The 14281-nt window shown below is 39.9% G+C and overlaps 1 protein-coding gene across 3 annotated transcripts in view; it reads right to left on the bottom strand.

The window, feature by feature from the left end:
* iqsec1b (IQ motif and Sec7 domain ArfGEF 1b) overlaps nt 1–9239 on the bottom strand; it is a 201626-nt gene extending 192387 nt beyond the window's left edge. For all 3 annotated transcript variants that reach the window (XM_069177780.1, XM_069177853.1, XM_069177927.1), the window contains exon 1: nt 8696–9239. In XM_069177780.1, coding sequence (XP_069033881.1) covers nt 8696–8976 — 281 coding nt within the window. In that variant the 5' untranslated portion in view covers nt 8977–9239. The remainder of the gene's footprint in view (nt 1–8695) is intronic.
* Nucleotides 9240–14281: the final 5042 nt, after the last annotated feature.

Genomic DNA, 14281 nt, shown 5'->3' with positions numbered 1-14281 from the left:
ATAAATGTTACTCTTACAACTTTCCCAAAGATTTCCCTGCCAAAACTTGCAAATCACCACATGCTGAAAGCCATTTTGGATTTGGCAAGCTAAAGCTCGCTACTGCTTGCAGTGCACAGATAATGCACCAGGGGGGCAAAGGCATGTGGCCGATTGTATACATGAGGTTTTCCAGAAAAGCATTGATCATATTGACAGAGGTCTTAGAAACTGATATATCAAATTCGATACAAATGGCTTTAAAAGGTTATATACTATTCATACAATATTACAACAAACTCACAACAGTTTATAACAGATCTTTGACAACAGCCATGTGAGAAATCTGCTAACTAGTCAAGTCACAGTTTTTTTGGTGCTAAAGTGCTGTCAAAGGCAGAAACACACTAATGACGAAGGCAAAGCTGAAATAAAATGCAGGTTTCTAAACCTTCAAAAATAACTTTACGGGTGTTTTATGATTGAAATCAATAAGATTGTTTGGTGAGCCACTATTCGTATGGTATACAAATGTAAAAATGTATAAATGTAAAAATAAATAAAATAATTATCTTTGCAATGAACACTCAGGGTGTCTTTAAATTTGTGTCTCAGCCTTGGCATTCTTGGTTTCTTGGCAAAACTTCAAGAAAATCTCATTTGTACTGTTCTGCTCCACGAAACAATATTCAGTGTCTCTGCACTGCCACAAGATTATTGATAAGTAAAACTCGACACAGATCTCTCAGCAGGATCCAATATTGTATTTCAAAGAAATAGTCACAACTTATTTAAATTTGAATATGGATTATTAAAGCGTCTGCAGGGACAGTTCGACTCCAATCATCTTTCTGCTAACTATCAGCAAAAAAGTTTATGAAAAAGTGGTGCAATGTCTGTACAACCATAGAACTTTACTGTATACTATCAAATGCATAATATATTTAATGTGTTGTATGGTACTACATGTGGTGACTAGTGGTATATCAGGATAAAATATAAATAGTATACAGCCGTTAGCAGTTACTTTTAATATTGGTTCAACAGGGCTGTCACATACTGACAATACATATTGGTCACTCACTCACTCACTCACTCACTCACTCACTCACTCACTCACTCAGAAAGATTTTGTGTTAAAGGTCCCAATTTGTATAAATTCATATTACTATTTATTTTTTGATAATAAAGTAGATGTAGGTGGTGCCATATAAATACGCTGAAAGTATCGAAATGCTCAGTCCACAAGGAAATGCACAAAACCCATCTTTAGCAACTTTGCCTTTTGGACAAGCTGTTTGGGCTTGTGTAAGTTTGTGATGTCACAAACTTACGCTCATTTCATATGATCACCCTCAACAAAGCACACTGTACAACTTTTTAGGGGAGTAAAACATTGAGTATTAATTCCGTCAAGGAACCACTAAATATCTTCTAATGGATATCAAGACTGCAAATAAAACCCTAGAAATATGTAAAGTATGGGACCTTTAAGAGCTGTCACTGCTGTTATGGTCCAGCAAAAAACTTGTTTTCTCAGAAGGGAATGTTTGGTGGCAGGGTTTATATCATGGTAATGTGAAGTAATGTTCATGTCTGATATCGACTAACTACACACAAACACACTTGCAGAACCTTGCGCCACTGTGCACATCTCAGCTGCAGAATAACATATTTAAAAGGGCTATACTGCGGGGAAAAACATCTTCATTCATAACATGAACGACTAATATGGAGGTATAAGACCAGCAGTCGCTGCAAGATAACATGACATGACACAGCTTGATTATTGTCATTACCAAAGAAAATATGTTTTTAATTGGAAATCCTATCAGATTGACATTAAAACTGACAATGAAGTCATTTTGAGTGAAAAATTGACTTCTGTTAATTTGGAGGTTAATTAACTTTTCAATCTCATACCATGATCTCTCACCAGGGGGAAAATTCAGAGCAACATCGTAGAAAAAGGTTTGATATATCAGGGGAAATAGTCTCTCAGCTTTGGTAAAATGCAATCGAGAAGTTTGTGGAACAGTCTGTGCTCACCAAATAAGAGTTTATCTCTTCACTTTGGGTTTGGAAATACATACATTTTCTCATTGGCACCTGCCTTCCTATGGCTGTCGAGATTGCGTGATAAATGACCACATTTTGCATCCTCTGATGTGCAGTTTTCACTCTCTTTCTTTGAAATGTAACTTTACAAAATAGCAAAAATACAGGAACAGCAAGCACAGTGAAGTACAAAGGATTTTACATATTGTGAATAAACAATGACAGAATCATACAAGGTATCAGACTTATATTACCTCACAAACACCTTCCATGAATATTTCATTCCAAAATGTGTTCTCGTTTTGAAAGTTTATTTATTTTCCTCATGTTCTGCATTCAAATGGCAGCCTGTCGAGACCACCCTCAGGGTTTAAAATGTACACTGTTCTCGCTGTGAAATGCATTTCTGCTTTGGCTTTTAAATGTATCACGAATAGTGCATATTTCACAGCTTTCCCACAGCAATTGTGGCATATGTGCTTACTCAAAGAGTCAAAACTTTGTTATATTACTGATGAATTTTCATATGTCCTCTGGCACTGTTCACTTGTTTGACTCCTGATTCACTGTGCATCATGAGCTACTGACCAGTGAGCTGATATTTCCTGCAGCACTGCACACTCACATGTGAACACCCTGAACTGATGAAGCCTTGAATCCAAGACTGAAATAAACACTCTCAGAAGAACAGCTTTTTAAAATGGGTGAAGGGCATACAGAGGTTTGTTCTTTGTTGCCTGAGTTTAGCTTATTCAATAGGGCATTAATTGCCCCAAGGGGAGCATGCTGCACAACAATGTGTCTATAATGCAGAAAGAACATATATCTTTCTTATATAGAAAGCACATACAGTATATATATATACACATATATTTATATTTATATATATATATATATATATCATATATATGATATATATACATATATATAAGATATATATATATATATACACACACACACATACATACATACATACATACAGACACACACACACACACACACACACACACACACACACACACACACACACACACACACACACACACACACACACACACAGACACTACCACAGGTGTCATAAAGAAACCTCACATGGATTAATGAACTTGGATTTAAAGAAGTAAAGCGAGCTTTAATATAATACAGTTCCCTCAAGCAGAGTTCCCTGGCCCCACTGGCCACAGAGCCATTGGAATAATTTTGGATTAAGTCCATTTTTCTATTATTTGGGCTTCAATCTGAAATCACAGTGACATTAAAGTCAAGTGGTAGCCTGGTTCCTCCAGACTATTGAGCACAATTTCCATCCTTCGCTGTGATTGTAGCCTAAAAAACCCTGTTCGCTTTAAGGACGGATCAATCACGGGCCATTGGGGGTGGTGTGATTAAGTTGCAGTTAAATGTTTTTTTTTCTAAATGTAGTTGCAGCAGTGGTAGATTTTCTGCACATATGGTGGTCAATACCAAATTGTTAAAGGCTACTTTAATAGGATTCAAATTAACCCAAAGTGGACTTCCATTCGGATGCAACATCTGAAAATGATTCCTTAGGGACTCATATATTCAGTGAACTTGGATGTGAAAACACCACACTGGTCAATTTGGTCAAGAAGCACAATCTTTAAAATGAAGGGGCAACAATTCATATTTTTTTTATTGTTATCCCTAAATCTTAAATTGTCAAAAAGTAATGACAACATTTCCACCAGTTTCCCAGAGCCCAGGATGATGTTTTCAGATGTCTTGTTTAGTTCAAACAACAATCCCAATCTCAAAATTTTTGTTTGAAGAATTACAAGCAAATAATCGCATAGCTGCCGGTTAATTTGCTTTCAATCGACTAAAAAGTCATGCAGTTTAGTCTGATTAACTACAACAGATTCAATTGGAGGTAAAACAGAAAGTGAATAACACCAAAAATGTTTGTTATAGTCCCTTTTTGAGGAAGAAAATTGTGTTTTGTAAAGTTTCTTTCCAGCAAATACCACAACCTGAAATCAAATGATTTCATCCTTTTACCGCATTTGGTCTGTACATCCAAGTTTGAAATATCTGATTCCTCTTTGCCCTCAAGTTCCATCGTTGTCCAAAACTATTAAAAACAAATCAAAAACTATTACATCACTGACTTACATGTTGATACATGTGTATCAGTTTAAAGCTAAAAAAAAAAATAGCCCCCAGCAAAAAGACTGTTTCCTCCTGTTTGTGTTAATGTTTCCAATGTTTTTTTTGGCAATCATTCTATTTAAGATAATTGTAGGGGCTGCAACTTAAACTAATTTTATTATCAATTAATTTGCTGACTTTTTTTTTTTATTTTTTAAATTGATCGCCCAGTCTGTAAAATGTCAAAAACATTGACAGTCCAAGAGGGTGTTTTCAAATGTCTTGTTTTTTTCTTTTCTCCTGTCCTACCAACACCTCATATTCTTCAATGTCATTAAGCAATACGGTTTTCCAAAAACTTACAAAAAACACATCAACGACTCAAACCCACAAACATCATCTGTTTCCGTAAATAATCTAAACGTGTCTTAATCCACAGCAAGAAATAGTCCCAAAAATGTTCCCTCCTGTCTAATGTTGGCTGAAAACTACAGTTGTTTGGGGAAAGCAATGAATCTCTTTTGAAAACAGAACTTTACATTTATAACTTGTCCTTGAAGTTTTACATCTACAGCTGGAACAAACGGCCTCGGGCCTGAGAGTAACAGCAGGGGAAGTCATGTGAACAAACACATTTGGTTTTGGTCTTTCAGTGGGATTTGTTGACATTGACCAAGAGATACTATTGGGAAATTGGATGCAACAAGGTCAATACAGAGTGCATGGAGGGTGTGAGGATAGATAAGGGTGGGGTCTATAGAAGCCCAAAAGCAGAGCCTCCTGCACGTTGAAATGGCCCTGCCTACCAACATGAAATGCTGTCCTTTAATTTCACTGATCCAAGTCACCCTAAAAGCACGTAGGTGCAGCATGCACTTCAGTAATCTCAAACACGAAAGGAATTGTTTATACTCCACTGTATCTACCAACACACATACCATCTGACTGCGATAAGAGCTGCTTGAGTTTGTGTCAGTTGTGAACTTTAACAGCCAAATAAAGTACAGAGTAAACACAGACTAGCAGCACTACCACAGTGGATTAGCTCATGAAGCAGACTGTGAGGGGAACAACATGCTCACACTATCAAACCAGAAACAGACTCTGAGGCTTCTTAGATCTCTGAGCAGCCTCCTTTCTCTCACTTCACTGATTACCTGGAGTAACAGGGTGACCCTTCCTGCACCGTGGTGATATGCTAACATTATACTCTGTGTGTGTGTGTGTGTGTGTGTGTGTGTGTGTGTGTGTGTGTGTGTGTGTGTGTGTGTGTGTGTGTGTGTGTGTGTGTGTGTGTGTAATTGTGTGTGTCAGAGGGCCTGGTAGAAACAGAGCTCCCCCATTGGCCCTCCATTCAAGGCCAGGACTGTATGCTGGCTGCGGTCAGCACAACAGAACTGCTGACGTGGCCCAACTGTTGACAGAGCACAAGGGACAGGACTCCCTCTCAGCTGTGTGCGTGCGCATGTGTCTATTTGTGTGCATGCATGTGCGTGTAGAAATCGTTGTGTAACGGTTGATTTTTAACCAAATTCAAATTCAAATATTTCCCGCTCAGGTGCTACAAGGCCACACAAGGAGGGAAAAACCTTGAGAGACTGCTCCCATCCATTGCTCCGCACTTACAACTATTTATAGTCGTGTACAATCGATGAGCGAGCAAATATGGTAATGATATCATAGGTTAAAACAGCCCTTACAGTATCGCACTCGGTACAAACAAACAGAACCAGATTATTGCTGCCGATGCAGTTTTCCTGAGGACACCTACATTTTGTGTAACTGGTGTGGTCTGAACTTGTGCTGGGATCATCAAACTATCTGGTGAACTGTAAACTAATTATTTACTGCTGGAGACGTTACAATCTGTATTCAGAGACAGGCAAAAATGTGCAAGGCAGGATGGTTTCATAGCTATCTTCAATTTCCTGTTTATTAAAGTATGATTTCTACGATTGGGTAATCATTTTTACACATGAGGTTAAATTTGAATAATTAACCCTGCTGATGACATAATGATGCCACCAAGGCAGTCTCAGGTTTTGGTTGGAAACTTCAACTTTTTGACAGGAAGCCTGTATTATTAACTCGAGTTGTTTAAAAGAAAAGGTCGTTCTGGAGGTTTGGATGGTCTAACTGAAGGTCTTCTCTGGTTGAATAAACAGAAATGTAGGATGCAGCTTTTTGGAGCCTGTTCCATACAAAAGATTATGGTCCTAAAAAATTAGGAGTTCAAAGAAATCAGATTGGGTTCTGGGAAATTCTGACGGGTGTTTTTAATTATTTTCTGACATTATTTGATTCAACTCTGACATGAGAATTTTCTGACACTCTACTTGAAAGAGGGTTGTTCTCGACTGAGCCAATGGCATGCAACCCGATTTCAGGAGAAGCAAATACTCAATATGGATGTTACACACAGAAATGAACATAACTTTGGATACCTTAGTAAATGACATTGGCCATCTGAAATATAAGCAAACATATGACGGCCACTGCCTTACTTGGTTTCCGCCCCTAAATTGTCAAACGCTGGATTTGCGCAAACAGAACTGTGAGAGCAGAGTGAACGTTTGAGAGCACTTGTGTCCGTTTCACATTGGGGACTGCTTTGCGCGCTTGCCTCTTAGATCTGTAAATGCAGGTGCCATTGTTTGCCTCCCCCTATGTTTTCTTTCTCACAGCTGCCTGTACAACTTCTGGTTGTTGAAATTGTGCATGCGGACTTATATGATGCGAGATACAGTTGAAGGACCAGTGTGTAGAATTTAGGGTACCTATTGGCAGAAATGGAGTATAATAAGTTTCACGGTCTTCTTATATTGTCCTACACCCTTGGAAGGGAAGGGTGAGGTGAGGGGTGTTCAGTTAGTTGCAATCTTCGACCTTGCCACTAGATGCCACTAAACCCTCCACATTGCTGCTTTAGAATCTGTGCATTTGAAATTTGCTTCTGAGCATGTTTAATGGGGTTTCCAATACAACATAAATCTGACGCCACACTTTTCATTCTAAAATAATTTCTGTTTATTCCAACCAAGAGCGGATTATCTCACTATCTCATTATTTTAAATGTGGCTATTGTGGGTTTATGGGTTGTGTTCACATTGCATTCACTACCTGCATTGTAGAGATTCAGGAAAAAAAGGCGGCTCGCACAAAACATGAACTAGCAGGAGTCTCCTACAGTTGTCGTGGATGCAGATCCTTACTTTCTTTTTCTGCGTTGGTACGAGACAAGTGTTTCAAAGTGTTTGTAATGATTCATGCAAAAAATGTATTTGGAAAGCTGCTTGCCCCACAAAAATTTGTTTGTTGTTTGTTGTCGTTTTTTTGCTTGAGTCCCCATTTTCATAAATCTCTCCCTGGCAAGTGCACAGTTTGCATGACCCATAGAGTTACAGAAGCCACTTTTATGGTAGATAGTTACACCAGGTTGACTAGAAACAAGTATTTATATAAAGCAAAATTAGAGAACATTTGGTAAAAGGAAGATTTTGATTAATATTGCAGAGTAAGCATCAGGCATGCATGGAGGTCAACTCATACGTGATACACATCGCCCACCCCACATGGATAAATTGCTGTGCAATTTTAAACATCCAAAAGAGTTCTTATGTTTTGTGAAAAATCGGTAACGTAATTTGCACAATGGTAAGTGTTGACCTGAGAGTGTTAAGCCGCTTTAAACCTGCTTACTTGTGTCCATAAAACATTACACAACACCAGAATGAAGAATCAGTGCAATGAAAAATAACTGCATTCCTTTCTAAAACGATCATAGCCTCCATGGGTACTTCCATCTATTAAGGGGCTAACCTGACATGTTTTGGCAGCTTTAATGGAATATTTCTGAATCATTCCTGATAGTGCCACTGGGCTGCCTTCCAACGCCACTACGTCGTTTCAAATTAAAAGCCGCCCACCGTGGTGAGGAAAATAAGTCAAAGTCGACGCGGCACACATTAATCGTAAAACACATCATTATTGCCCTCCAATGTCTTCAGGAAATACCTGCCATGCACAATAGATGACCACTCGCCTGAGGTGGAACCCAACTAATCGCAGGGCAAAAAGATGCGTAAACGTGTTTTCTGTTAACCAACAACAGACAGCTCGCGATTTCCTCCACTACCATAATGCAAATAAAGTCACATCCACTGGTCCGGGTTTTTGCCACGATGATCAGATAATTGTTTTTTTTCTCTCTACAGAATATAATCTTCATAGTGTTCCATATCGTGCAGTGCGCCGAGCGGGATCCATTACGCAATACGCGTGCAGAGCTTGCATTGCCTGTGTTAGGCTGAAATAATGTCTGACAATTTACAAATTATACGGACAATTAAAGAGCTGATCCTTGACAAAGTGGCGGAAAAGCGGAAATTTAGTTTGGTTGCTGACGGAGATGACAGATAAACACAGCCACTTGACACGGAGATCCCTCCAGCCACAGAACAAACAATCTGGTGACACAAAGGAGGAATGTGAACTTTGACAGCGCCTTGTTCAGCCAAACCAAGGGGGAACCGACTGACGGATAACTTACTTTTCCTGCAAGACATTTTCCTTGATGGCCCCAAGGGTGGAATGGTTGCCCTGCTGGAGTCTGCAGGTGGCCAGGTGCCGTTGGTGCTGGTCTTTCAGACAGGCGTTTTCCTTGCAAAGATCCGTCACCTGGAGCTCCAGCTCTTCAATCCGGACCCTTTGCTTCTCCAGCAGCCCCTGCTGGGTCTCGATGATTTTATTCAGCTCCTTTAGGTACTCCGCCGCCTTGCTGGGGTTCTCTGTTGGGTTCTCCATCTCGTAAAAGCCCCGTTGCCCGTCCATGAAGGCGATATCCACAGAAACAGAGAAGCAGCCCTCTCCTTCTTTCACACACACACACACACGCACATACACGCACACACACACGCGCGCACACACACACACACAAACTAACGCTCAGTAGTAGTAAGACTGAGCGCAGTCTAATCCGGAGATCCTCCTTCGCTCCGACATCGCTAGTTTTGTTGTGTAGTAGTGGCAGCTCTGCTGTGAAGTTGGCTGGTGCGCTGCTTTGCTGTACGCCGCCGCCGCCGCCGCGTCCACGAGCTCTGCACCGCAACAGCCTAACTAACCTCCAACCAGCCGCTCCGTTCATGGGAAAACTGTTTAACCCTTCCCATACTGGCGGCCCAGCGCTCCGGCACTGTTCAACTCTCTCACTCACTAAACGTGAAGGGAAAACACACCCATCCGAAGTTTGCGTTTGCACGTGTTTCTTACTCAACAGGTAGGCAGAGTTTTTGCCGCACCAAATGACTCGCACTGCCCTGGACAGCAGTGGCCGTTCGTGCGTCGCTGTTGACGTCGTTGTTTGTAAAAGCATGAACCAGCATGCAAACAGTTACACATAAACAAAAAGTTGTGACTAATGTGATTTAAGACTTAGACGTTAGGAGCAATCGTTTTAAAAACCCTTTTGTCAAAACTGTTACATGTTATGATTTAATAATGCTTGCTACAGCATCTTTCAAGCATGGCTGGAATAACCTGCTTTGAAGCTTGGGGCCACAAATGGACTGCTCGCCCCCCCATGCCAAGCAATGAATTTAAGAATATCCATCATGTAAGCACTACGGGTATTTTTTTGTTTTTTTTTTGTGTTTTTTTGTTTTTGTTTTTTGTTTGTTTTTGGTGGCAGCAGAACAAGACACAGTGACAATATGATCACTTTAAACAAATGGCAGCCATTGCGCTAACATCCAGCAGACACCAAGCAACATTGGCATTAATTTAAAGGCATTAAAGCCCACCTGATGAATGTTAGTCCATCTATAATCACCTTAATTCTGGTTTGATCTTCTCCAACTCCTGACAGAGGAGCTGACTCTTTAGCTGCTAATGGATGACTGGCTAACTTCATCTTGTCATTTTGCCTGTGCTTTTGTGTGCTGTACAATGGGGTTATCAGAGATTTTTCTCTAAAAGCAGTTGCCTGTTGCTGCTTGCTACTGGAACAGAGGCTGACGACAGACTGTACCAAAACAGTGAATTGTCGGGCTCTGGGATCAAAACAATGGGTGAAACGAAAGTTCCCCTCAGCTGCAGACTCAGGTTATAATTCTTAGTTTGCTCATCACTATGACCAAAGTATTTAAGATTACAATGTTATTTGACCAATTTGTAATGTAAATTAATGTTTTATTCAGCTTTAATATCTGAAATAATTTGGAGGCACTGCATGTTGTTGCATACTTTACAGAATAGTCTTCATATTATGAAGTACACAGTTCTTGTTTATGATTTCCTTTTACTGCTTTAGGCAGATCAGTCCTTTCACTCTCTTTTACTACCTCACACAGGAACTCTCCTATAAGTGTGCACAGCTGTTTAATGCTACATTAGACGTAATTAAAGGTAGGCTGGAGCTGCCATCTGCATTAAAATATTTCTTAAAAAAAAAAAAAATCTTCCAGAGGGACTAGCGGTGTTACAGCGAGGGAGCTCATTAGAAGAAAACTAGAATCTAGAAAAAAAAGATGTTTTCAAATAACTGAACCTTTTTTCCATGGGAAGCAGGGACATGAATGGAAAAAGCTAGATTTATTGGTGGCTCACAGGGTTAAGGTGCCTACATCATGTTGCTACTGTACCCACAGTGCCACTAAAAGTGTAGCCATGACTTGGTTACATATAAAGCCCCTGTCTCCTCCCTGAGGCTCCCCAGCCTTCAGCCAATCATGTGCATGTGCAGCAGCTGTCTTTGCATTTTTTCCAAACTGTCTCCTGGTGCTAATACCCTACACACCTGACCTTTGGTTAGTAAATTGCTATTCTGGATGCTGCTGCATACCCTGCACAACTGTGTGAGCCCCGCCATCCAAGCATTAGCATTTAAGATCATCGAAGAGCATGCGTGTAAACATAAGCCTGCTCTTCTTTACTGGAAGCAGCTGCTGCACACTGTACCACTGTTATCCTCAATAAGACTTCTAAGCTCACCAGAATCACTATATCATGGCACTTCATGGACTTCGTGATTAATTGGAAATGCAATCCAGATTAAACCGTAATAAAGATATTCCAACTAGTTGCAGTTTTTATAAGTAATTTAATCTTGAAAATGTAAAATGTTCTGTATGTGATCATGACTGAAAGAGTAACATTAAATCTAAACATCAACTCGAGTTTAAATCAGTTGGCGATGCCCACCAGTGATGTGCACTCACTACACCCAGAGTACATATATTTTTATTATTATTATTATTATTGCTGTGTTTTTCCTCTAAAAATACAGCAATAACCACATAAAAACACAAAGATCAAAGAGGTACACGTTTTACCTAACAAATTCTATAATTACTGGAGTATGGTGCAGCTCATAGGACTAAATGAGATGGCATACATGGTCTTTGGGGGGCAGTTTTGCTTTTATTTTGACAGTTGACAATGTAGGGAAAATAATAGCCTGCATAAGTGTGTGTGTGGGGGGGTTGGGTGGGAGGAGGGAGGGGACAAAAGTCCTCAGCCAGACTTGAAGAAGGAAAAATACAACTATGTGGTCAACGCAGGAGTGCTCCTTCTCATCTGTACTGCTCCTCCACACATCCCATTAGAGCGGTAATGTCGCAGATTCATCATCTCTCCAGTGTGGAAAAGAATTTCTGCAGATATCCAGTTTAAATGCAACACCAATCTCTCCACACACTTCTCTGTATGACGATGAACAGGTCACTGTAATCTGCATATATCTTGGATTAACTACACCTTACATCATTGTGCATGACATAACACAGTCATTCATCTTTTGTTTCCTCCCAAAGCGGCATCATGCTGTCTGTATGTTAGTATGTTATTTATGACTCCCTCGTCTCATATTGATGAAACCAATTGCCTCTACATCACTGGGTCTAGTATAGACTGTTTGTCTTAAAAAGTTCTGAATTGACAGACTTTTAAAGAAAACAGAATAAATGCCCAACATGTCACTTTTAGACGTTCCCCATTTTATTTAGAGACAGAAGGAGAAATGTTGTTCCTCACATTGTTTATGCGTTGCTGTGAATGGTTTTCAAACTCAAACCATGTTTCTGTGCTCTCTCTTTTTGCACCATTGAGATGTGTTCTTATATTGAACAACAGCCAGTGTGGCACACCACATACGAAGCCTGTCATTATCCTGGACACTCACATGCTGGAGCTGGCTGGATGGTTCTTTCACACACTGATTGCCCTCTAGTGGTTTGCTGTGTTCAAAACACTTACACCGTCACCGTTGATGGGACTGCTGATGTTTGACAACTTTGAGTTACTTTTTAGGTCAGTGCCGGACTATCAAGGGGTTTTCAGGTATTTTATCAAGTCAAAGAATTCATGGGGGATTAATATCTCTGGGAATAGCAGGGCTCGGGCTTGCTCACAATGTCCATTGACAAATAGAACAGCAGGCTAAATCCTCTCTGCCATCACCTGCCAACCATTTTGATGCATTGCACCACAGCTCCAATACAAAAAGTGAGGAATGATAATGTACATAATTCACCGAAAAGATTCTGTGATTCTTCGCTTGAAGAAATCTTCAAAGCATAGAAGAGAGTAGAGCCAGAGTGCATTGTAGAAAAGGGAGATTTTTCCCCTCCTTTTTCAGAAGTTATATTTAGACACCCGGGGTATTCGCTGTTTTCTGATGATGAAATAGTTATTGTACTGGAGCTGTATGGCCACGGCAAAAAGCACATGTAGTTTCCCGCTGTGTGCAGTTTTCAGATGTTCCAGAGAGTATTTTCTCAAGCTCTGGCTCACATCAAATCTTCTGCTTCATCTCACAAAAGGCTATCGTATCAAAGGTTGCTACAGTAACAGTGACAGCAGCAGCTGTAATGCTAGATCCCTTATGTCCCCCAAAATGAAAAAAGAGAAACACTGAAGTGGCTGAATTGTTCACCTCATACTCCCCCACAGATGCAGATGAAGCTAAACCTGTTCTGGGTGGTGAATTGGAAAACACACATGGAAGTGTCTGTTATTCTTGCCGGCTCATGGCTTGTGATCCAATTCGAATGTGTTGCGATGCTATCCCTCTTCAAAGTTTAAGAAGCGAGGACGGCCTTTTTTACAAAACCTCAGCGGACCATTTCCTTCCTTCACTGCAACAACAAAGTAGCTGCCAAAGAGAAAATACTGTTTCATGTCCCTGATGTCTGATGGAGAGACGTTTTTAAACATCACATAATTTGTTCTGCCCTCAAATGGCTGATACCCAGCCTATCAGCTGTTGTTTCATTTTCTGTTTCTGAAAAACAAGATGGACCTTAAATTCCTCGAGAAAGATTTGGGAGGAATTTAGAGGGTTTCAAAATTAATTACAGTATTGTCAGTAAGGCTGCAGATACATTTCGGCCAAAGAAAATGCCACCTCAAGGAGAGGATAATGAATACAGGGTTAAGGGTTTGAGTTAGGGTTCTGTTTGTTGACATGTAGCTCTGCACAACAGTTTATCACACATTTAAAATGCACTGACACACATCTCAGATCAACTCCTTACCAAAACTTAGATTTTCCTCCCAACAGTAAGAATTGTTAGTGATCTAAAAACACTATAAACAGGTCGCATTGCATTATGGATTAATGTTGTCTGTAACGTAAAGTAACTTGTATTTATTTATTTAACATAAACCATATTGTATGTTACGAATCAACCATCAATTCTTGAACATCATTCAGTATGATTTTTTTTTTGCTATTTTTGCACAAGATAATAGCAGTACAAAATTTTATTTAATTTTAAAAAAATCCCATTAAAAGAAATACATACACTCACTTAGCTCTTTATTAGAAACAGAATATTGAAAATGGGCTTTCTTTTGCTCTCCAAACAGCCTTATTTCTTGGTGTCATGGATTCCACAAGATGCATCACATCCTATCTGCAGATTTGTCTGCTGTACATTCCTGCTCCTAATCTCACCTTCTACCACATCCCAAAGGTATTCTACTGATCTAGAACTGGAGACAGGAAATAGCCATTACAAAATGGTAAACTGCAGCCATATAGAGATGCACAGTGTCAGCAGGACTGATTGATATTAAGGGGTCCAAGGTGTGCAAAGAAAACATTCCCTACACCGTTACACCAGCAGCAGCAACAGCC

This window comes from Embiotoca jacksoni, unplaced genomic scaffold (genome assembly GCF_022577435.1).
Source record: "Embiotoca jacksoni isolate LCO1_2020_lvr unplaced genomic scaffold, fEmbJac1.0.p SCAF_1, whole genome shotgun sequence".
Classification (NCBI taxonomy): Eukaryota; Metazoa; Chordata; class Actinopteri; family Embiotocidae; genus Embiotoca; species Embiotoca jacksoni.
Note: the sequence above shows the minus strand (reverse complement) of the source record. Positions and strands in the feature narration are given on the sequence as shown.